Below are 25,404 nucleotides of genomic sequence, written 5' to 3'. Positions count from 1 at the left end.
AGGAGACCAAAGTACCAGTTTCTGTTCAGACACTCTCTTGGTCAAATGACTAAACCTTTTGGGGCCTTAAGTTCTACTTAACCTTGATCACAACCTGTACCATCTTTGAGGTCTTTCAACCCTACAAGTCTGTGAATCTAGGTATCATCTCAGAGTTCATAAGATTTCCTTACAAGGGCAATTAGGGCCTTGAGAACAGGGGGTTTCATTTTTGTCTTTGTATCTTAAGAGCCTGGCAAAGTGGCTGACACATAGTAGGTGCTTAATAAATACCTGTTAATTAATTGATTGACTGACAGTGAGCAGCATAAAGGAATTGGTGCCCAGAAGGGTAGGAAACTGGGGCGGGGTCGGGGATGACAGAAGGAGGGAGAAAGAAAAAGGGACAAAAAAAGAGAAAGAGAGGGAGAGTGGGAGAGAGAGGGAAGGAAGGAGAGAAAAAGAAAGTGGAAGAGGGGAAGGAGGAAGAGGAAAAGAAAGAGAGAGAGAGAGAGAGAGAGAGAGAGAGAGAGAGAGAGAGAGAGAGAACGAGAAAGAGAAAGAGAAAAATTAAAGAGGCAAGGGCCTAGAAGACTGTTATTTCATACATTTCCTCAGACTTGTTGTGGATTTAGAAATCACTTAAGTGACCATATTTTCTCATACATAGAACACTGAACATAGTATTGATTACTCTGCCAGAAAGTATTTGACTCAAGGCCAAAGGAGGTATTGTTATTGAGTTGTTTTTCAATCTCGGGGTTTTCTTGGCAAAGTGGTTGGAGTGGTTTGCCATTTCCTTCTCCAGCTCATTTTGCAGATGAGGAACTGAGGCAAACAGGGTTAAGTGACTTGATCAGGGTCACGCAGCTAGTAAGTTTCTGAGGCAAGATTTGAACTCATGAAAATGAGTTGTCCTTTCTCCAGGCTGGGCGTTCTATTCACTGAAGCCACCTAGCTGCCCCAGAGAAGGTACAAATCATTTCAAATGCTTTCTGCCTAGAAATAATGCCCCAAACAAATGATACAATTTCCTCAAACATTCAATTAGGAAGACAGGATAGAATAGAAAAGAATAGTAACATAAACTAACAAATATGACTTTGTTTTCTTTCAGGTCTCTAGAACTATTGGACATTGAAATAATTAAAAATCCTTATAACTCCTGGCAGTGGTAGAGAAGCTAGTTCATAAATGGCATTGAAGTATGGGGTGACATAGCTAAACAATACGATAGGTGAAGGTCTCGTTTCAAGAACTGTGTCTGAAACTTACTGGCTATGTGACTCTACTGGTCACATCATGTTTCTGAGCCTCAGTTTCCTCATCTATAAATTGGGGAAAATAATATTTTCTCTATCAACTTCAATTCAATTCAACAAACAAATGAAGCATCTGCCAAGTTCCAGGCACTGTGCTAAGTACTAAGGCTACAAGAGCAATAACAAAAGAGACAGGCCCTGCCTTTAAGTAGCTTACACTCTTATTTGTAGAATTATTGTGAGAAAAGTATTTTGTAAACTGCAAATTGCTGCAGAAAGTGAGTAAAACAAGAGAAATAATATTTTCTAATGAATGTATAATACAAAAGATTTAATCCCACGCACATTATGGTTAGAATGCTAACCTTGTGAAGGTTCATAATTGAGAATGGTAACAGGAATTGCTTTATTGCTTACTAACACAAATTTAAGTCAACTTTGCCAATTCCAAAAATAAGAGGCCAGCAAGTTATTCTGTAGATCAAGGTGTCTATCACAGAAGTATTAAAAAAGTAACAACAGGACTTAGGATCGATTAATTCGTTCTATGTTTACGTGCATATCTTTTTGAGATTCAGAAAAGACCTCTTGTGAACATACTTAAAAAGCTAATAAATTATTTTGATTTAGTACTCATTTGAGTCTTTGTAAACTTAGCAATTTCATAGTAAAATACCATATTAAATCTTTTCAGCTTGAAAGGGTATGATCACATCAATATAGGTGGGGCTGGCTCAAAGATGGCTCTGTGCCCCCTTTGGTGTTGATCCTGTTGTGGCTACACCCCCTTGCACCTGCCTAGTTATGTCACTGGTTAAAAATATAGCTAGTCTGTTCAAAGTTGAAAATGATCCATTTCACATTCTGAGAAAATTAAAAATCTTAGCCCAGGGCAACAGTCTAGGAGCTATAGCAAAACCACTAAAAATAGAGGGCAATGACATATTTAGGAAATAGTACAAAGACCACAGAATTGGGCAAAAAAAGCTTTATTATTCTTCCATTTTAGAGTAAAATTGGTGATGTCAAAAAACAATCAAGAACCAGCTTAAGAATAAAGCATTTATATGCAATACCATAATCAACTTGAACAATGCCAAACCACTATGTGTGAGAGGGCAAGAACCAGTTATAATAGCTGTAGGAGCTCTTTTGAAGACATTACAAAACTCATCTTCTTGTAGAAGGGTAATGTTTTGTATTATTAAGAAGTTTTTAATGGAGCTGGAAAAGAAACTCTGCCTGGCCATGATATTACTTTGCAATAAAGGAAAAATCCAGAGTTTCACATATAACCATGGTGTTGAGAACTGCAAGATTAATTCCCAAGTCTATATGCACTTGAACTTGAATCTGGATACAGTCAGTATGAACATACCAAGATAATCTAAGAAAAGTTATACAGAAAGAGAAAATGTATCTCTTACTTGGTAAGTTAATTATTAGAGGTGGACATTAAGGTAATTATAGGTAGTTTTTTGGGCATAGATCCTGGTACTCTATTCTTATGAATGAATAACTATGGTATCCAGTGAAAGAAATGGTTTCCCCTTTGTCTCCAAGATTCTAAAGAGGGGAAAATAATTTTCTAAAGAAATCATTAGCATTGGAATGGAGATGTTAGAGGAGGGGTGAGTTGGGCAGTGGGGGAAAGACAAGGAAAAATGGCCTTTGTTATACATCTTGGACTTACTTTGTTTGGCTTAAGACACAAAGATTATGAGAAGATAGATCACAATCTCCAGTAGAAGCTTAATTTGAAAGGATTTTTCCTTTTCTTTTTTACCTTTTGAGAGGTCCCCTTTTGGATAGGCTTTATGTTGGAGTGACCAGCTTGAACAAAAGTGAGAGCCAGAATTTACCAATGTCGTCTACAAAGGGCCGCAAACAATTTTTTTTCCTATTTTTTTTAAAGTACCCTCATATGTCTCCACGTTGTAAAATTTTAGGGTTTTCCCAAGAGCATAATATTACTTGTAATCCTAGGATCATTACAATTCTCAATGACATTCTCCCCTTCCCCACCACCCCCTCATGCTTTCAAGGACACCCACAAGGCTCTGAATAAGTGCTTAAGACTCTAGGGTTAAAGGCTAACCAGGGATTGGTTTAGTGGATCCTAAGCTTAAGGAATATATCTTAGGGAATGACAGATGCCTTATAGCACAGGGTGGTAGTCAAATCCTGAAAATCTGAACATGGGACCAACAGGAGCTCTATTTATAGTTTTTCAATGCCATGGCCAAATGAAATATCAACCAGTATGATGATCGCTGAGGAGATATTCAGCAAAGAAAGAGATACCCTTAATAGGGCATAACACCAACACCTTTTGCAGGCACAAATGACTTACAACAGAAGCACTCACCTTGTCTAATCTTCTTACCCTATGCCATTTATAAAATGCTCAGTATGTTGATAGAATACTGTTAACTGAACTATTCATGGAGGTTTATGGGTCTGGTCAGGGAGGAGGAGGAGTTAAATTTCAGTAGGAAACATCTATATGATACTAAAATATTAAAAACTTTGGTTGTTTGATGCAGTTGGAGGCATATCAAGAGAGTATCTGCTCTGAGATTTGGGGAAGGGGTAATTGATCCAAGAGCATAACCTAGAGATTTTGACATTAAATTATATTCTTTTGGAAAACCCATCCTGTTTAAATTTCTCAAACTTGATATCTTTTTTTTCCTCCTTTTGAACTGACATTCTATTTAATCAGTAAGCCTATGATTTATAGTAGGTCTGCTTTTGCTCTTCCTCTGGATAGCTTCAGAAAGCCCTGGCTGCTTTCAGGTTCTGAGGGCATGGAGCAGGACCAGGAGTACTCTCAGGGGCCTGAGAGCTCCTGCTCTCATGGGGCAGATTTACAATAGCAGCCCCATGTTGCTCTCTGTTGGCAGTAAAGGAACCTTAAACTCCCAACTGCCATTCATTCAGTTTTGTGCAGCAGCAGAGCTGCTGTGACTTACATACAGGAAGCTGCCAAGTGCCCTGCCTACTGGCTGCTTCATGAACCCCTGCAATTTCGCACACGCACACGGAGCCACATGCACATACACGCACATTCTTTCCTTCATTCTCACTCTCTCAGCCCTTGAGTTCTGCAGATCCATGGAACATTTCAGGAGAGCCACTCTCTATCCTGTAGGGTAAGATTGCTTTTGGTTTCTTTCTCTTATTTGGAGTGCCAGCCTGGTTTGAATGCATGCACCTTACCGTTTTGGTCAGTGTCTACAGCTAGAAAGGAGAAGAGGATTTGCTGCTTGTGGTTTGGCATGTATGTTTTGTGCTTTTAAGACTTGCAGGATTTCTTTGTGTTATTCACTTAAATGTTGCAGGTCCAGATTCTGAAGAAACTTAAAGATTTTTGCTTATACTCTGAAGTGCTTTTTAAAACAATGGAATTAGGGTTCACTGGAGCTAAATAAATTATTTGTAGAAAAGTTGTTTTGCAAAGTAGTAGGAGTTAGGCATATGGAGAAGCATCTGATTAACTTTACAGGTTTTTTTTAACCCTTCCATTGCCAACAATCCATATTTGCTAAGTTCATTTTTGTATTAGTGAAAAAATTAATGAGACGTCATTTCAATCACAGTTATTTATTGAAGCTTGACTTTGAAACCTGAATTGTAGTCTATACAAATGTGTACTGACTGAGTAAAAAGTAAATCTATAGTTGATGTTAAAAGAAACACATTTACATGTAATATCTACATATACTTATATACCTATGTTAAGAGTTGGGGAAGATTAGAGAGAACCATTAATGAGCCGACTGGAGTGTTTTAGCCTGGTACAAAATGAAAAAAAAATTAGAAGAATAATCCAAAGAATGTAGATAAATGCTACAACGTACTCACCACACCTTTGTTACAATTATGGTTTCATTTGCTGAGTTTATAATCCAGTTTGCTTTTTCTATTTTTCTGTTTGGCTCAATTAGTTTTTTTTTCCTTCAAATCGAGATATTTGATTCTAAGAAGTACTGATAACCAGTCAAATGTCCTAGCCAGAGTGCACTGGGGAGAATCATTTGGAGAAATGGAGAAAAGTACTACTGTATTTTGAAATTTCATTTGTTCAGTCATCTATTCGGTGCAGCACATTTGCTGCTACTCTGGTTGAGGGCCTGAGATTTAATTTTGTGTAGAAATGCCGTATTTTAAATGCAGTTTTGTGAAGTTTTGGTAGCAGAGCCTGAAGAGACACAAACACGCAAGTGCCTGTATCTAACATTTGTGAATTGTCATTCACAAGAGAATCATGTAGGGAATGGTAGTGAGTACTATACTTCATGATACCAGATTTAGTTAGAGCTGCTTGGAACCTTTGATTAAGCAGTCCAACTTCATTTTGTGGATGAGGAAACTGAGTTCAAGTCTCAAGCAGTATCATCACTTCCTGATATAATATAATGTATATACATTATATGTATGCACATACATATAATGTGTGTATATATATGTATATGTGTATATATATATGTATATATTCCTCTCCCTTTTCTTCCCCACAGAGATGCCTCCTATTCTTCTCTTGTGCAGAGGCTAAATATAGTCTTTCCGTCTGTGGCTGGCTGCATAGGCAACCACACACCCAATTCTATCTCCCATATCTTGGTTACAGAATAAACCTACCCAGGGTCATTTTCTGTACACACTACATATTTCTAGAAAACATGAAAAGTGAATCAAACAGAGGGAGAGATAAACAGAGATAGATTGGAGCCTAGTAGGGGGCAGAAGGCAATAAATGAGAAAAAGTTGACCACTAGATTTGTCTTCCCAATTTGACATAAAGTTCTGGTTTTTTCTTAGCTACCTTTGGGGGAGTATTAGCTGCTGTCCTCTCCCCTCCCCTTGTAAAATTCAGACTCAATTAAACAACTAATACTAGTAAAGTTCAGGGAAGCAATTCTTTGGGTTCTCTCCAAATTGAGTTGTGCCTGGAGTGATGTTTAAGCCAATGTCAGTGCAAGGCAACGGTGTCTGGCCAGTTTCCAGTACCTTTGTAATGCATATTAGCTCAGATGAGGAGTAAGTACTTAAAGTTAGAGACTGAGAGAGTTTTTCTGAGCGCTGCCACCGTGCACTTTTGCTGCTGCTCAAGCGAGATACCTGGGGAGGGCCCAAATAGACATGCTCTGCGCTGGAACTCACTGCGTCTTGTCCTCTTTCTACAGGTGGTCCACCCGTTGCTGAGCCCACTGCTCTCGGTTACCAGTTATGCGCCTTGCTCGCTGCTACTGACCATGACCATGACCCTTCACACCAAATCGTCTGGAGTGGCCCTGCTCCACCAGATCCAAGGCAATGAGCTGGAGCCCCTGAATTGTCAGCAGCTGAAGATTCCCCTGGATCGACCCCTGGGAGAGATGTACGTGGACAACAACAAGACGGGGGTCTACAACTACCCGGAGGGGGCTGCCTACGACTTCAACACCGCCGCAGCGCCGGTCTATGGCTCCTCCAATCTCACTTATGCCCCCAATTCGGAGACATTCAGCTCCAACGGTCTGGGGGGGTTCCACTCTCTGAATAACGTGTCTCCGAGCCCGCTGGTCCTCTTGCACCCACCGGCCCAGCTCTCTCCCTTCCTGCATCATCACAGCCAGCAGGTGCCCTATTACCTGGAGAACGAGCAGAGTGGCTATGCCATGAGAGAGGCCGCCCCCCAGGCTTTCTACAGGTACCTGTAGCCGAGACATTGCAGGGGGGGAGGGGTACCCGCCTTCCCCCTCTCCGGGCATGTGTGTGTGTGTGCGCGCGCGTGTGTGTGTGTGCCCGCGCGGGTGCGCTAGCCTCTGTAGTTGAGGGGAAGTGCTTCCTCCAGGCCGAGATCTAGAGTGGAAGGTGACCACGAGTGGCGGGGCAAGAGAGGGCATTAACGGCCCAGAGGCGAGGGCAGTTTCCTCCCCGTGCTCTGCTGAGAGTTCAGCAGCTATTTAGGGTCAGAGATGCCCCTCTGGGCGAGATTGGACCCAAGTTAGAACACTACTCCTCTCTCCCGTCCCTGCCTCTAGCTACCTGAGCAGGTGAGGGTGAAACTTGTCCAGGCTCCTGGCTGGAGGAAGAAGGGAGAGAAGGAGGGAAGGACTGAAGGAGGGAAGGAGGGCTGCCGGCGCTGCCCGGGGAAAGTCAGGCAGTCGATTGCCGTCAGGCTGAGGAAAAAGAGGGAGAGACGGAAACCCAGACAGAGAGATAAAGAGAACTAGAGACACAGAGACCGACAGAGGCAGAGAGATAAAGAAAGGTAGAGATAGAGAAAGAGACAGTGAGACAGAGAATCGGACAAGAATAAAGACGGGGACAGAGACACGGAGAAAGAGACAAAGAGACAGAGCTATAGACACGGAGAGGAAGACAGAAACAGACAAAGAGAGAGCGAGACTCATAGGGACAGACAGAGAGAACAGAGAAATCCACAGACAGAACACACACACGCAGACACACACAGACACAGACACAGACACACACACACAGACTGGAAAAGACAGAAGTTGGGTGGGTTGGGGGTAGTGGGAAGAAAAGAGCAGCTTATTTCTGTTCCTGTCTTCTAAAGTAAGGTTCTCTCTCTTGGCTCTATTTTGAAAATCATATTTCCAGCCCCTCTCCCCGTGAGAAACAGGTCAGGAACCCCATGTGCTTTCTAACCAAACAAACCCTTAAAAAACTGTACATACAAAGCGCTAGTTATCTGGGGAGCGGGGGTGGTGGCGGCGGCGGCAAGTGGAGTGGGGCGGAGAACAAAACCCAAATAAACACCAGGAACTGTGAGTTGCTACTAAATGTCCAAAGCAGGTATTTGGGATTAGAGGTGTTTGAGGTTAGTGAAAGCGTGGACCGTATGAGGGTACAAACCTTAGGCTTCCTCTCTTTCCCCCCTCCGCAGTTATCCAGCTTCACGACTACACTCTGCCCTCAGCCCACCCTACCACAGATCTCAGTATTTTCTTCACAGTGTTGCCCCGATGGGAGAAATAAAACAAAACAAAACGGAAAAATGGAAAGAAGTTATACAGGTCTCAACAATTTGCTGGCTGCGAAGGTATCTAAGCCAATGTTGGCGCAGATGATGCCATGTGACATCTGACGGCAGAGAATTTATAGGTAGCGTGTAACCAAGAAAACATGCCCCACAGAGCTGTTCCTGATTTTATACTCTTTGCTTCCAGATACGTTAGATTTCTGTGATCGGCGCACCTCCAGCTTGCCTGCTGGAGAGAAAAAAACTCGAGAAAATGGCCCACGTGCAGCTCGGCGCTATGTAGTCTAGCCATTTGCTGTTCAGTGTAAATCTGAGGAAGATTTTTTTATTACATTTTGGTGGCAATTTCTTTCATTTTCTTGCATTCCTTTTCTTTCGGTGATTTTCCTACCCATATCTTTTCTAAATTGTTCTTCCCTCATCTCCATCTCACTTTCTCTTTTTTTGCCCCATCTCTAGTATTGCCCAGATATATTTCAGGTGAATGAATTTGTCTGAGAGCAGTCTGGGTCAGAATAACCCCTAAACATTGCACTTTCAAGGAAGAATGATTTAATGTCCTCACTTCACTGTCAACCTCCTCCGCCCTTACTCCCCAACTCCCTTCCCCCACAACAGGACTAATGATGGAGTGGTTCTCAATGAAACTTGACAAGTAGGTGTTGAGTTTGGATTCTTTTTGTGTTGGGCTTCAGGACTGATTTCCTATACAAGTGCCTGGCCCAATTACTATCCTAGATTTCAGCTCTTTGGTTCAGTATTTTATTCCCAGGGATATTTATAGCTGAGGAAAGAGGGTTAAAGGGCAGGTGTTTCCCAATGGAACAACCAAGTTCTGGTATTTGGCAGGGTAGGCCTTCCAGGATGGTTTGGGCCCATACAGCTAAAGCCAAATTCAAAGGGATTTAATGTCCTAGGTCCAATGAGAACCTGCTAGTTGAAGGCACAACCTGTGGCATTATCTTCTTGTCATTTTTAATGATATGTAAGTTACAGCTTGCTCTAGGTATTTTAAGTCAGGGTTAAAATGGAAAAAGAAGCATTCTTCTATCCACTATTCTCCCCCCACTCCTTTCCAGTAAGAGAGCAAAATATATGTTAAGTGTAATCTCAAGGCATTTCAGTTTCTTTGCTAGGTAGGCACTGGTGTGAATTCTTCAACTTTATAGTGCACTTCAGAAACTTTTTTCATTTTTTTAGGTCTTTTATTGCAAATTAAATGTTGTTGAATTTCAATGGGCCCTAATGAGACTGTACTTTTGGTAGATTATTTTGTTGCCTTGCTAATAATTGGAAACAAACCTGTTCAAATCAAGAGATATTCATCTTTTACTTAAAATGTCTACATCCTTCATTACCTCAGGGGCAAATACAAACACTGTATCTAAACTTTGCAGTATTACCCATCTCCAGAGAACTTTGTATTAGGTCAGAGGTTCTAAAGCTGGGATCCATAAAGTTAAAAAAACCTTGATGACCACATTTTAATATATTTGATTTTCTTTGTAATTCTATTTGTAATTCAAAAACATTATTCTGAGAAAGGGGGCCCAAAGGCTTCATCATACTGCCAAAAGGTTCCACTATACAAAAAAGGTTAAGAAGCTTTGTTAGGAATTCAGTGTAGGAAGCAAAATTTACAATTAATTTTAAAGAATATTTTAAAAATCATACATATTTGACAATGTGTGGAACCTTAGAATTTATTAGTCAAAGAATGATGACTGTATATATGTGTTGATATGAATGGATAAATGTTAGGTTACATTTTCTTTAAAAATATTTTCCTTCTGACCATTTTCCCATTTTTATTTAACATTGGTTAAAGTAATGGAATTGAGTTAAAACTCATGTTTTTATAGGTGGTAATGACAATTTCATGGTGTGGAGGGAGTTACCACAGAAGACAACTGAAAACAAAAAATTCAATCGATTGATTTGTGATTTTGCCTGTGTAACTCCCACAGCTGTTTTGACTGATCCTATGTAGGTCCTAACAGATTTGACTACATGTTTTATCACCAGTTAGATAAAACCTGGTGGTATCACCAGTCTAAAAACTGTTTTTCTCAAATGTTGAAAACAAAGGATCTTATGTTGAGGTACTGTGGTGCTAGTTCATTTTTTCCCCCTTTATACAGCTATGAAATAAATATGTTACGGGATTTATAATCTACTCTATAAACTGAGGGTTTATAATCTACTCTTTAGCCTGTGGGGGCTAAAATAGCATCATCGATATAATACTAATAATGACAACAAGAATGACACTCATATTTATGTAGCACTTTGCAGATCATAAATCACTTACCTCACAGAAATTCTGTGGCAGGTAGTAAAATATTATTATCCCCATTTAACAGATGAAGAATCTGGGAAGCAGAATGTTGGGACTCATCTAGGATTCCACAGCTAGCAAGGAATCGGGATCTAAATGAAATGTTCTGATCCAAGTCCGGTGATGAGAGCTGGCCTTGTGTATCAAAAATATTAGAAGGCTGAATTAGTTAACAGGAAAATTCTGAGTTTGTATTTTAAGGCTGTCATTTTATCTAAAATTTCATTAAAGTTAAATGATTAAGAGGATAACTGTCAATCACATTGCATTAAAATGAAAATGAAGGAACTTTTTCTCCTTCAAATTAAAAAAAAAACCCACCACACCAAAGAATTGTGAAGTTGAAATTAACTGAACCATTAAAATAGCTAATTAGCCTTACCTACTTACCTGTATGTGATCTGTGGAAGTTTTTTTTTTTTAATAATTCTATGTTTCTTAAGGGCTGAACTTTTCTTCTCTTTCTTAGCAAACTCTTTAAAATCAGTAAACCAAGTAAAATAGATATACTTACCTAAGAATTTGTATTCCCGTTCTATGAATCTTAAGAGTGGACTACTTTTTAAAGCAAAGACAAAACAAAACGAAACAAAAAAACAAAACTTGCAAGCCCCCCCCCCCCTGCCCCGCCACAAACTGAAACCTTCTCTTTTTGTGTTTTTTGAAATTCTACAAAATATCTATTTGTGGTAAAAGGAAGGAAAATTATGGGAAATGCCTGCAAGATAGCCTTCCCTTTCTTATGTGGAAGAAAGTAACACTTATTCCTCTGTCATGCCTTATTATTTATAAATTTAAAAATGTATCCCTCTTTAGGGTTAGAATTTTCCAAGACCTAAAATTTGCAGACAGCTGGCAATTCCTTTTGACAACTGATTGGTAAAGTTTTCTTATGAAAAGCTTGAGCTATTTTTCAGTTTTAGACAGAGACTAACATCTAGGGGACAATTAGAATAATTTATTTGACTACATTAATCCTTTTAGTAGTAAGTTGATATTTTAACCACTTTTCCCCTCCATTCACTTAAAAAAACCCTTCTTAGTCATTTTGCTCATTTATTTTTTTTATAATTATCTGATGCATTGTATTGGTTTTTAAAAATTGAAACAAATCACATACAGCATGTATATATTTTAGGAGGAAAACTATATCAGATCATACCATCTTTTCTTGATTTCATCTTTATCTATTGCATGTGACTTACAGGTATGAACAGCGACAAGACCCTCATGCTTAGTTATTTCTTTCTCTTGCCTTCCTTTTCCCACTAATTTTTTAATCCCAAATTTTAAGGGCTTTCTCTTTGCTTTTGGGCATATGTGCAGGATATGAAAATCATGATCTGAAACAATTCAGATTTCACATCCTAGATTCATGTGAACAAATAAATAAAGACCTAAACAAGAAATTCAGTATAAAATGCATAGGAACCTACTGAAGGCAGAAGAGTACTTCTTAGTATGTAAACCTTGGGCTGGACTTCCAACCCCCTACTCATATTTGTTGCTTGAATGAGCTTTAAGGGGTAGGTGGGGACATGGACATCAGATGCAGAATGATTAAGTGCTTAGATTACTCAGAGTAAAGGGTTTGGAGAAGATGAGTAGAATAAAGAGAATGTGAAATCATTTTCCATGGAAGCAAAATTGAAGTTATAACTAGTACTGTCCTGGGGTGCTCATCCATGCAGTTCTACTGGTATGAATGCACTTCTTATGTGAAATCTGTGATTGTATAAATGGAAATTTAGAGAGAAAATTGTTGAATATTTGTTACAAATTTTCATTCCAAAGTCCACAGATAACACAAAATAACATGCAATGACTTCTGCCTCTGTCTCCTGTGTTATTTTTTTTTTAAATTTCACTTCTAAAAGAAACTGGTTGAGAGTACACAGAGTCAACAGCCTTCAGCTCTATTCTTAGGATCCATTGGACGGACCATCACAACATTACAGTACTCAGCAAGGGAGCAATTCTGTGCCTCAGTTTTCCCAGCCATAAAAGGAAAAATGATAGTCTCTAGCTAACTGCTTTAATTAATTAGAACCACTTTCCAAAATGAAAGTGTTTCAAAAGAGCCATTCGGTGTAAATACAAAGCATATGGTTACTTTAAAAGAAACCAACCCGAACAGAAAGTGAACAGTACAGAGTAGGGTGTTGGCTTACAGGCTAGTCCATCATAGACAGTAAGTAGTTTCATTTTATTCCACAAACTCTCTTAAAGCAGTAATACAAAGTATTCATAACTTCTATTGGTTTTTAATGTGTCTGGTCTGACATTCACTCTTTCTTGCACAAAATACCCCCAGAATCAATGCTTAGTGATACGGAGAGTAATGACTCCAAGAAAGGACCTTTGGGATGGTCTGGAATGAACAAATCACAAGATTAGATAAGAATATCTTCTCTATATGATGATTGTCTTTTTGAAATGTTAAAAGACAAAATAGGGCAAACTTTTCAATTCTCAGCTAAACAGATTCTCTACTAAGAATCTGAACCTTAGCAAAATTTAGTTGAATTGGACATAGACTTTATTTTAGAACTCATATGTCAATTTATGATGGGGAAAATTATCTAGGACAAATATATTTGCACCTGTAAAACAATAGTTATATGTATGTTTCTATTTGAACAATTGATTAACATACACAAATTAGCATCTTACTAACTTTTGATTACATATTTTGTGGAATTAATATATTTGTGTGTGCTTCTTTAGGAAACAATTTCAACATCTATTTTTGACAAATTAGTGCTTTCCTACTATACAATTTGCCTTTTATGTTATAACTGTGAAACAGAGCCCTTGTTCTAGATCCTACCAACATGAATGGAATGAATGGTGCCCTGCAGTTACATTAACTCTTTTAGGTGATGAGGAAGTCATTTAGTTGGCTAGAAAAGGTAATGCACCTAGGGATCCAATATAATAAATTATTTTGTTCTTTCAAGTAGAATCATGAAATATATTTATTAAGTTATATAGAGTAGGAATAAGGCTTGATTTATGACTATTTTTTGAGTGGCTGCTTTTGTAGGATAAATATATGTGTTGAAACAATTTATTTAGAGAGGCTTTGTTATTAGTGGTTGACCCAGCAGTCTACACATCAGGACTCTGAAAGTCAATCCATAGAGCTGCTACAGAAATTCTTTGTCAGTTTAGGCAAATTGCTTATTCTTTCTGTCCCTTAATTCAGTTCTCAATCATTAAGAATGCTCCTGTCTTTTGCAGAAGGTAAATATACCCATAACTAATTCTACTGACTAAGCTCCTTTTAAAAAAATGTTTAACGTGCCTCTTTTAAATATTCACAAAGCATGACTACTAACGTTATTGTTGTTATGGCTAACTCTTGCAACATTGACTCGATCATAAAACCATGTAGGCTTTTACAACAACTAGAATGATTAGCACAAACCAGAAAATAAGAATGGCTTGCCCCAGTTGGGACAGAGACTACAAAAAAGAGTCCAATGACAAAATTAATGTATCAAGAAATTGATATAGGTAGTCATAGCTGAAAAACATTGTTTCTCTTTGAAGAGAAAGAAATAAGCTGATACGCATTTATACGTGAAAGGGAATGTTGAAGAACACACAGGGCTTACTATATGCAGAGTAGAAGAGGGATGACCTATGAAGCTTTGGAAAATCCTAGGAAAGTAAATAATTAGGGTTAATGCTGGAATTTAAGGACTAGCATTTTGACATAGTGGAGAGGACTTTTCATGGTGTATAACAGAAATGTCTCCATGATTTAGAAGAAAGGAGTGTATTAGAAGTCTTTCAAACCAAGAAGATCTAACCAGAGTAATGAGGGGGAAAAATGGCAGCAATTTTTGTTATTGACTAAGGGGGAAAAAAGAAGGAAGGCTGGTGATAGAGAAATCGAGATGCAAAAGACTGGAAGACATGAGGATGAAGCTAGGGAATATTGTGGCAAGGTGCCCGAATGTAGGGCCAAAGATAAAGAGCGCCAAGCCTAAATCGCTTAGCATGATTTCTAGAACACCTATTATGTGCTAATTGGGAACAAAAGAAAAAAAATGAATTTTGATTATGAACATGGTCTGGATAATTAAGGACTCATCAAACTCCTTTTTTATTTATGAGAATTAAGTTTTTTGATAATTGAAGTTTTCAAGACTTTTTTCTCCTTTGAATTGTACTGATACCGAACTTGTTTTATTGCATTTTCATAGGTATAGCCTATGGATTTACTTATGGAATTCTAAAATTCAATAAGTTATCGAGATATTTCCAAATATTATATATATTTGCACATTATTTTAAAAATTAGGGCGACTAAAGTTTTTGTAAGTATATGCTTGGCATCATTTTGATACAAACTTGTTTTTAATTAGAAGAGCTAAACGACAACAGTCTTTAGGAGCTTTGGATTACAGATTTAGGGCTGGATAAAATCTCTAAAGTTATTTAGTCTATTCCTTTCATTTTGCAGATAAGAAAATTGAGGTCAAGAAAGTTAAATGACTTATCTAAGGTCACATGGGCAGTAAGTAGCAGAGCCAGAGTTTGAACCTAGGTCTCTGACTTCAGATCTAGCACTCTTTTTTATGATAATGATGATGCCTAACATTTATGTTGTGCTTTACAATATAAAGTTCTTATATTGTAACTCATTTTATCCTTACAATTACCATGTGATGCAGATGCTATTATTATTTCTACTTTACAGATGGGGAAACTGAGGCATCTAGTGCTTAAGTAACTTGCCCAGAAACACATAGCTAATAAGAGTTGAGGTAGGATTTGAAGTCAGGTTTTTCTGATTGCAAGTTTGGCATGCTATTGGCTTTACCACCTAGCTTCCTGTATCATTTGCCCCATTAACTAATTTCTATTTCAAATCTACATGATACTGTCCAGCAAACTCTATGCACGCCATAATTTAAATTTTGTCCTGTACAAATATTTATATTTTCAAAACTCATTTTGTTATTAATAATTAAATCCGAAGTACAAAGATATTGTGTGATATTTGAAGATTGTGATCAAATGACATACTCTATGTAAACACTATATAAATGTGTGAAGAAGTTTTTGGCCTTGTAAGGTTACATGGAGTAGTGGATAAATATTCTGGCTTCAGAATCAGAAAGACCAGGGTCCAAACCACATGCTGGTCTTGTGCCTTTAGAAAAGTCAATTAACCTTTCCATGCTTAGGCAATTCTCTGAAACTAAGATGCAGAATATTTACTGATCTATATTGATAGAGGGAGTTTCCTTTTGGGGTTCTAATGAGGGAGGAGAAAGATTTCCTTAAACTGATGAAATCATAGGCACCCACAATATATGTTTTTCTGAAGAGAGACAGAAATCAGAAATTGACAGCTCGACTTTAAAAATCTCAAAAAATGGTGGGTTGGAAGTCAGCTTTTGTCAGGCTACTTGAATAACAGGTTCTAGGAATAAAACAAACAATGAAGGATTGTAAGCTTACCTGACCAAGGGCTATATCGATTTTTTAATGTGTTTTTGATCTTCAGTAAGTAATAATGAAGACTGATCAAACCAAAGTTGCTTTTCTATAACAATTTCAATTTTCTCCCCTAAGAAGGGCATGTCTGTGATCATGAAAAAACATAAACAAGATTGTCTTGTAGTGCATAGAAACATTCTTTCCTTACAGATTCTAGGATTGACACATATTAAACTGTGGTGCAATGTTTAGTTGACAGACTTTATTTTGTTAGTTATTTAATCTGGAATGCTGCTTGTGTTCAAGAGTATCCTGAGAGGATGGACTAGGAGGGAATATGGGAAATGAAGAAAGAGGAATAGTGATCCAGAATCCTAGAGAAAAGTTAGTAGAAGATTGCCTAGGCTCTTTTCTTTCATTGAGGAATGTAACCAGGATGTCTTGATGTGCCATGATAGCTACAGAATTTTATAGAGTTAATGAGATTAATGGCTTTTATTCTTGACTATAGCCTGAGTTTGCACCTGTTGGATTTACAAGGAATAACTGCTTTTAAGAGACAACTCTAAACTGCTGTCCACTAAGTTAAACCTGCTTTTAAGCCATTACTGCCTGTTAATGGAACCTCAAGTTGTAGACAGTTAAACCAAATCAAAGTATCCAATTTGACCTTAAGTCTGGTCTTACTGTCTTTGTAGATATAATTTGCTGGTTAATGGCTACATTTCCATTTTATCAAGTGATGTGAATACACAGACACTGTCTGTGTCTAGCTTATAGTTGTTTCAAGGATTTAATATAGTAGAAAGCATAACGGATTTAGAATTAAAAATAATTCTGGGTTCTAGTCCCATGCTTGTGGTGTGATCTTGGGCAAGTGACCTTGGCTCTCTTGTGTGACTTTGGGCAAGTCATCTAACCTTACTGAGCCTTAGTTCTTCATCAACAATAATAGGTATATGTCTAGCATTCTAAGGTTACATTGTTCCATTTGATCCTCACAATCATTCCATGAGTTGGATACTTCAGGTATCATTTCCATTTTACAGATAAGTAGATTGAGGTTCACAGAGGTTAACCATGTGTGATCACTTAGCTACTAAGTGTCAGAGATGGGAGATATTATTCATAATAATTACTCTACAGGGCTTTTGTGAGGAATAAATGAGATTATGTGTACAGAGAACTTTGTAATAATTAAATACTATATAAATGGCAATTATACTATTAGCATTATTATTAATCTTTGTTTCCATCTCAGGTTTAGATTGCTGATGGTGATTTTGTTTCTGTGGTTAGTGTCAATGTTTGTAGAGCTACAAATGTTTTCTCCCCCATTGACTTGCTAATGGTAATTGAATTTTTTTCCTTCATGAGTAAGATACCTATTCTTTTCTTCTGTCACCTGAAATTGAAGTCTAGAAATTTACCAATTTCCTCTAAAGAGTTGTAGCTACTACTTGCATATTCCAGCTACAAATGAGTGCAAATTTTCATCTATAACTCTAGTGTGTAAATAAAGCATGAATTAATCAACTATACTTATTTTCCAGCATTAGGAAAGTTTGGAAGGATTTTGATTTTCAAGGGTGGGTACAATGATTTGTCAGGATTATTGAGGTGTATGTGTGTGTATACACATACATACACATATACACAAGGGGGGAGTATTCAATGTATACTTGCACTGCTTATGCAAAGAAATTTCAATTCTTCCATACTTCAAAGATTAGTGATTCTTTGTGTATGGATTCTCCCACCTGCAATGTCAGTTACAAACCCTCTGTGATTTAGTAGATGGTATTCAAGAGTTTCTGTTGCTATAAAAATCATCACCCTGAAGGCAAGTTAAAGATGAGTCACACGGAACAGTCGCTGGATCTATACTTGGTATGATATGCCGGAGCAGGAGCTCCAGTGGTACTCAATGCACCTCCATGCCACACTGAGGTATCAAAGGAAGAGTTTTACGGAGGTCGTTGATGTTTGTCCTTTGTTCTCAAAGAGGACTATGACATCAGGGAGGTGATGCCGAGACATGCAAGTGAATTAGATTTAAGTGAGGGAGGACTGTGCAAAGTCACCAGCCTCACTTTCTCCTCTGGAACCATCTGGGTTAAATGGCCAGATAGAAAAACATTAAAGGAAAACTTTAGTTGCCTGGTCACTCACTCTAAAGAAACACCTGCATTCTTTGCAACTGCCTTATTGAGCTCAATCACTATTGAGAACGTTTTGGTTGCTACTGTTTATTTCCCTTATATTTTAACATATCTGTCAAGAAATGAACATAAATTTAATAGATATGGCTACTGGGGGAACCATATGTTTTAAGTTTTATTGGATTGTGCAACCAAGGAGGCTATACCTTTGGGATGGTTCCAGAGCTATACCAGAACATTTAGACCCTTGTCTTATTTTATAGCAACCTCTATTTTTTAGGATAGCATGAACTAAGTTATAATTTTTTTTAAAAACTTCTAAGTATTTTTTAAAAAAACAATCAAGTTAGAATCTACTATTATTATAACAAAGAGTGGAACTCCAACATTTAAAACAGTGTTAACATGCTTCTGTTTCGTTTTATGAAAAGAGCAGAGGATTGAAGATTGAGTAGACTTTTAATAACATTTAATATATTTTAATAACATTTTAATGTGTTTTGAGGTAGCAAGGTGGCACAGTGGGTAGAATGCTGGGTCTGGAGTCAGGAAGACCTGAGTTGAAATCTGGCCTCAGACACTTAACAGTTGTTTGACCCTAAGTAAGTCACTTAACCCAATCTGCCTCAGTTTTCTCATCTGTAAAATGAGCTGGAGAAGAAAATGTCAAACCACTTTAGTATCTCTGCCAAAAAAACCCCAGATGGGGTCGTGAATCGAACATGACTGAAAAACAAATAAACAGCAGCAGCAGTAGCAGCAGCAACAACATGTTTTATGACTAATAATTCATTGGATGAATACAGACTAGATTTGCTCTTAGAAAAAATGGCTGCTTTTGCATTCATCAATACACAATAGATCAGTAATGTGTCAGATACTGTGCTCAGGGGCTAGAGATACACGTATACAGAATGAAGCAATGCCTTACCTTCTGTTTGAGAAGATAGTAAGTACATATAAGTGCATATACAGAATAAATATAATCAAAATACAAGATAGTTTTTTTTTGAGGGGGGGATATTAGCATTTGATGAGATCAGGAAGAGCTTCCTGCAGAAGATGGTGCTTGGACTATGTCTTGAAAGAAAAGAGGGATTCTATGGGCTAGAAGTCAAAAAGTTCATTCCAGGCATGGCACAGACAGAAGGTGGACAGCCAGGGCATGTGCATAGAGAGGGGAGATGGAGGTTCTTGTGTGGGGAACATAGAGAAGAACAATTTAGCAGATCACAGAGCAATGAGGCTGGATAGAGTGGGATCAGATTGTGAGGAGCTTTAATGCTAAAGAATTGAGTTTGTATTTTATACTAGAGGCAATAGGGAGAAATAGGAGTTGATTGATTGGGGAAGAGATATGGTCAGATTTGTATTAATTTACATATTACTTATTTAGAAATTCTAGTCTGGCTGAGCTGTCACTTTACTGCCTGTGGCTTAACTCGTGTAGATCTCACTTTTCCCATCTGTAAAATGAGGGGGTTGGATTACATGACTTTGGAGGTCCCTCTTTGTCTAGGATCTGTTTATAGACCATCAACCTCTTGTATTTCTTAATAAAGTCACCTCAATGAGATGTGGAGTTGATGTTCTTGAAACCTAACCCAATGGACATTTCATAGGAGTATAGAGTACAACCCTTTGATCCTAAATCCAGCACTCTTTCTACTGTATCATGTTGTCTTTGGTAGGTCTTATAAGCTATAAAGGCTTTGAGTATGGACCTGGTGAGGAATCATATATCTTTTGATATAAGAGCTAGCTTGAACCGGAAGAAATTTATCATTTGTTTGGCTAAAGGATGACAAGTTTTTCAGTGACAGCTACCTCAAAGACAAAGTTAAAAAAGAATCACAATCCACATTGGTAGAAGGAATATATGTATTAATGAAGCCATTGAAGTATGTGCATATGTTTCTTAAACTATTTTCATTAATTACGAAAAAGTCTTTTAGTGCCAGGTCATCAGTTTCCTTTTTCTTTTTTTAAAGTATGGATTTTAATTATGCAGATTATTCATGTTATTTAAAAATACATAACTCTGGATTTCATCCTGGGAACATGTACCCCTGTGTGTGGCATCTTTCCTTACATGCCCAAACACAGGTAGTTGTACCTTCACTTTCTCTGGTATATGTAGAGCTAGACCATTTGGTGACAAGGTGTTACTAATGTGTCTATAATCCATAGTGACTCATGGGAAGTTCTCTCTCTTTTTAAATTTTTTTTTATTTTTGATTTGTGAAATAAAACAAGCACTTCCATGACATAGTAGAATAAAAATATGAAACTGCAAATCTATTATGTACAACTTGGTGTTTCTTTTAAATATATAATACACATATAACTTTTCCCCTTTTTTTCTCCCCTCCCACCCCAGAGAGAGCTACCATTAGACACAAATATGTGTGAGTGTATATATATATATATATATATATATATATATATATAATATGTACATATACATAATATGCAAAATCACTCTATACATACTTCTATTTATCAGTTCTTTCTCTCTGGATGCAGATAGCATCCTCCTTCATGGGTCCTTTCTTAAAGGCAGCTAGGTGACACAGTGGATAGAGCATTGGGATGTGGAGTTCAAATCCCTCCAAAAAGGGAGAATGATGAGTATGTCTGATGGAAAAATAAATAGGCCAATGCTTACCAGGTAGTAGAAATCCTCAGATCAGCGTCAAAACAGCTGCCACTCCTGGGTGCTGAGAGTAAAGGCTGCTGGAAGTTCTACTTGGCTAACTCTATGGACTTTTTTTTCCTAACACTGCCCAATGGTTTGGCTGATCCTTGCTCTGGTGCAAGGATTGTCTTCACCTTTACCATGCTACCTGGCTTTAAAGTACTGAACCAGCTTAGTGTTTAATCTCTTTTGTTCTATGCAGGCAATCCTGAATCTACTGACATCTCCACCAACACCACTACTTGGCTTTCCAACATTTATTGAAAGTCTGTATCTACTAAGTAATGTACTAAGAACTGAATAATATAGAACCCCTTGAGCTTGCATAATGTTTTAGAGTTTTCAGTGCATTTTCAAATGCATTCTCTTCTTTGCTCTTCGCAACAGAATCATTGAGGTAGGCAGAATAGGTGAACATGAGGAAAGTCCTCTTCTGACATATCCTGGCTGTGTGACCCTGGGCAAATAATTTTTTTTTTGGAGGGGGAAGGCAGGGCAATTGGGCTTAAGTGACTTGCCCAAGGTCACACAGCTAGTGTGTCAAGTATCTGAAGCTGGATTTGAACTCAGGTCCTCCTGACTCAAGGGCTGGTGCTGTACTCACTGTGCCACCTAGCTGCCCCCTGGGCAAATCATTTAACCTCGCAGTGTTTTAGACAGCTATCTAAATCTACAGGTTGCAAAAAATGCCAAACTTCATATATTAATGAGATAACTCTAATTTCCTGTATGTGTGTAGGAGGTATGTGCCATGGTTGAGTTTGATTTGCCCAGATGTCACCAGATTAAATTCCATTAGCATCATAGATTTAGAGCTGGACATGCCCTCATTTTATAGGGAAGGAAATTGAAACTCAGAGACATAGAAGGTCATGTACAGTGTCCCAAAAGTCTTTGTGCAATTTTGATCTTTAAGACCTTAAAACTACATGGAGACTTTTGGGAAACCCCTTATAATTTTACCTCATATACAAACATTCCATGGTGTTTATACACAGACACACCTTTAGGAAGCATATTCCAAGGTTGACTTTGGTTGGGACCAAGTTAACGAATCATTTTGCAGGTAAGTATACTGAGTAGCAAAATATCTTTTCCAAGTTCAAAGAAATGGTAAGGTGTAGACCCAGGAACCCAGGTTGCTGCCTCCTGTGATTCTTATTTTACTTACCATTACCCCAGCTGAAGAGACTGTAAGCAACTCACACTCTAGAACCTATGGGGTACAACCTCATCTTGCTCCTTCTCTTGAGTTTTCACTTCTATCTGGTTCTATAATCATTTTAAAGTAGAGAATGTGATATCTCTTCCTTTTTATTCCTCTGAAGCAATATATAAAGTAGCCTAAGTGGTAGAAAAACCCCAACAGAACCAAAGGCATATCTAGGCCTTTACTTTGTTGTGGCACTTGTCTGGTCATGGTGGAGTGTGGTCAGGCTCCCAAATGTAGGCAATTTTTACAATAGAGAATACTCAGCCTGGTATTGATGGTGCCACACCTTCTAGATTCAACCAACCTTTTCAGTCATTTCATATGGCTTTCCATGCACTCATTCCAGCCAAACTGGACAACTAACTCTTCCCGGAACTTGACATTCCATTTCCTTTCTTCAGGCATTTGCAGGTCCCATCCCCTGTGCCACAGCATACTCAACTAAGGAAATATTTATTAGGTGTGTATTGGGTTATAATACCTAACATTTATATAGTGCTTACTGCAAGCCCGACATTGTGCTAAGTGCTTCACAATTATTATCTCATTTGGTCCACATACCAACCTTAGGAGGTAAATGCCATTATTATCCCCAGATAATACTGAGGCAGACAGAGGTGCCCAGGGTTCTATAGCTAGTATGTGTTTGATACTGGATTTGATCTCGGGTCTTTCTGACTCCAGATAGGCACTCTATCCCCTCCACCACTTAGCTGCCTACCTCTGTATAAAGCAAGAGGCAGCATGGAATAGCAGATAAAGAGCAGGCCTTGAAGTCAGAAAGATCTGTGTTCAAGTCTTGCCTCTGACAAATACTGGCTGTGTGACACTGGGAAAATCACTTAATCCCCTAATAATAACCCCCTAATAATTTTAGACAACTGTCTAAAATCCTTAGTTGCAAAGCAGGTGCTACCAATAAAATCATAATCTGGTCCCACAGCAACAATAACATGCTGAAGGCATATTGGGTGCTTGAGATACAAAGACAAGATTTTTTTAAAAGGTAAAAATGATGGAGGCTCTGCTCTCATGAAGTTTGCAGTCTTCTAGGGGGACACAACATACAGGATAGGAATACATAACATAACAACATGGGGATACATAAATAACATCATTTGAAGGTGGCAGTTAAATGGCTTATGGAATAGAGTGCTGGACCTGGAGTCAGGAAGATTCAGCTTCCTGTTTGCCTCAGTTTCCCCATCTGTAAAATGAGCTGGAGAATGAAATGCCAAACCACTTAAGTGGAGAAAACCTCAAATGGGGTCATGAAGAGTTAGACATGACTGAAATGACTGAACAACAAAAAAAATGAAAAGAAAGAGTACATTTATTCTTCCAGGGATCAAGAAAGGTTCACATGGCAGATGAGGTGGCACCCGACCTTATCCTTGAAGGAAACTAGTGATTATTAGTGGTAGAGGTGAGGAAGGAGAGTGTTTCTAAACCTGCCTGAGTAAATAACAAAAGGCAGGATATAGACTGCTATATTCCAGTTTGACAGAAACGTGAAGCACAAAAAAGTCAAGAAGGAAAGGAGACAAGTATTTTTTAAAAATTTTATTTATTTTTAGTTTCCAGCATTCACTTCCATAAGTTTTAAATTTTCTCCACCTCACTCCCCTCTCCCTTCCCCAAGAGGCTTGCAATCTGATACAGGCTGTACATATACATTCTCTTTAAGCATATTTTCATGTTATATAGAAGAATTAGAATGAATGGAAGGAACCATGAGAAAGAAAAAACAAAACTAAATAGAACAAAACAAAAGAGAGAAAATAGTAGGCTTTGATCTGCATTCAGATTCCATATTTCTTTCTCTGGATGTGGATGGCATTTTCCATCATGAGTCTTTTGGAGTTGTTTTTGGTCCTTGCATTGGTGAGAAGAGCAAAGGCTAGAGAGCAAAGTCAGTCATCGCACAATGTGGCTGTTACTCTGTACAGTGTTCTCCTGGTTCTGCTCATTTGACTCAGCATCAGTTAATATAAGTCTTTCCAGATTTTTCTGAAGTCTGTCTGCTCATCATTTCTTACAGCACAATAGTATTCCATGAAACAAATATTTATTAACTGCCTGCCATGTTCCAGATATTGTGATAAGCATTTTAAGTGAAGGGAATAAGCATTTATGTAGCACCTACTGTGTGTCAAGCATTTAAAATATCAATTCTTTTGATCCTCATAACCACCTTGTGTACTAGGTGTTTTTATTACCCCCATTTTAGAGTTGAGGAAACTGAGGCAAACAGAAGTGAAGTGACTTGCCCAGGGTCATAGAACTAAATGACTGTCTGAGGCCAGATTTGAACTCAAGTCTTCCTGACTTCAGGGTCAGCACTGCTCTATTCTTTGGGCCACCAGACACCTCTACAAAATATTAACTCATTTGATGCTCACAACAACCCTGGGAGGTGAGTGTTACTATTATCCCCACAAAATCCCAGGTTAAGAACTACTGTTCTAGTATCTGTGAGGACAGTGTCAGACACTTATTAGCTATATAACCCTGGGCAATATAACCCTCTGTCTGCCTCATCTGTAAAATGGGGTTAATACTAGCACCTACCTCATTTTCACTTTTGTCTTTGTATTCATGGTGCCTAGTAGTATCGAGTGTCTTCTAAAATAGACACTAAATAAATGTTTGGTTAAATTAGCTCCAAATGGAAGCCAGAGCTGTACAAGTCAGGTGCCAGAATGGAGGCAAAATGGGGGACAAGAATCCTTTCTGGAGCAAGCAAATCAAGCAGATGGAAAGGTGTTGTAGCTGGAAACAGACCGGGGGACGATAGGAGCAGATGAAGATGGATGGGGACAATGAAGGGAGGGCTAAGGCTTAGACTGAAAGAAACAACCAGAATCTCTCTGAGGAGAGCAAGAATCTCTTTGTGAATTGCTGCTTTTGAACATGTGGCTTTGGGTAGAGCAGTCCTTTGCTTTAAAGGGTAAATTGGAGTCTATTACAAAATGTCATTGACTTCCTTGTCCCAGAGATATTCTGCAACATAATATGGAAATGGCATTACATCCTAAGAGCTTATCAATTTGCTATGTACTTCTGCTGTGACTTTGGGCAGGTCAGTTAGAAGTCATGGAATAATAGATTTAGAGATATAGAGACATTTAAAGGGCTTCGTTCCATTGTATAGATGTAGAGACTAAAGTCCGGAGGGAAAGTGATTTGGCTAAGGTCACACAGGTATTAAGTGAGAGATAGGATTAGAAACCATGTCTTCTGATTTCCAGTCCAATGACTTTTCCACCTTAAACACATGGACTCGTTAATCTCTATGCAC

At 38.2% G+C, this 25,404-nt stretch overlaps 1 protein-coding gene across 2 annotated transcripts in view; it reads left to right on the top strand.

The window, feature by feature from the left end:
- The window catches only part of ESR1 (estrogen receptor 1), a 454,084-nt gene that overhangs the window by 141,151 nt on the left and 287,529 nt on the right, over positions 1 to 25,404 (top strand). Inside the window, exon 3 of one of the 2 annotated variants that reach the window (XM_036767141.1) lies at positions 6,431 to 6,936. In XM_036767141.1, the coding sequence (XP_036623036.1) occupies positions 6,500 to 6,936 (437 nt within the window). In that variant the 5' untranslated portion in view covers positions 6,431 to 6,499. Of the gene's footprint in view, positions 1 to 6,430; positions 6,937 to 25,404 lie in introns of those variants that run through there. The other variant, XM_036767140.1, reaches the window with a different exon arrangement.

Source organism: Trichosurus vulpecula, chromosome 7 (genome assembly GCF_011100635.1).
Source record: "Trichosurus vulpecula isolate mTriVul1 chromosome 7, mTriVul1.pri, whole genome shotgun sequence".
Classification (NCBI taxonomy): domain Eukaryota; kingdom Metazoa; phylum Chordata; class Mammalia; order Diprotodontia; family Phalangeridae; genus Trichosurus; species Trichosurus vulpecula.
The sequence above is the reverse complement of the archived record's forward strand: the minus strand, read 5'-3'. Positions and strand labels throughout refer to the sequence as shown.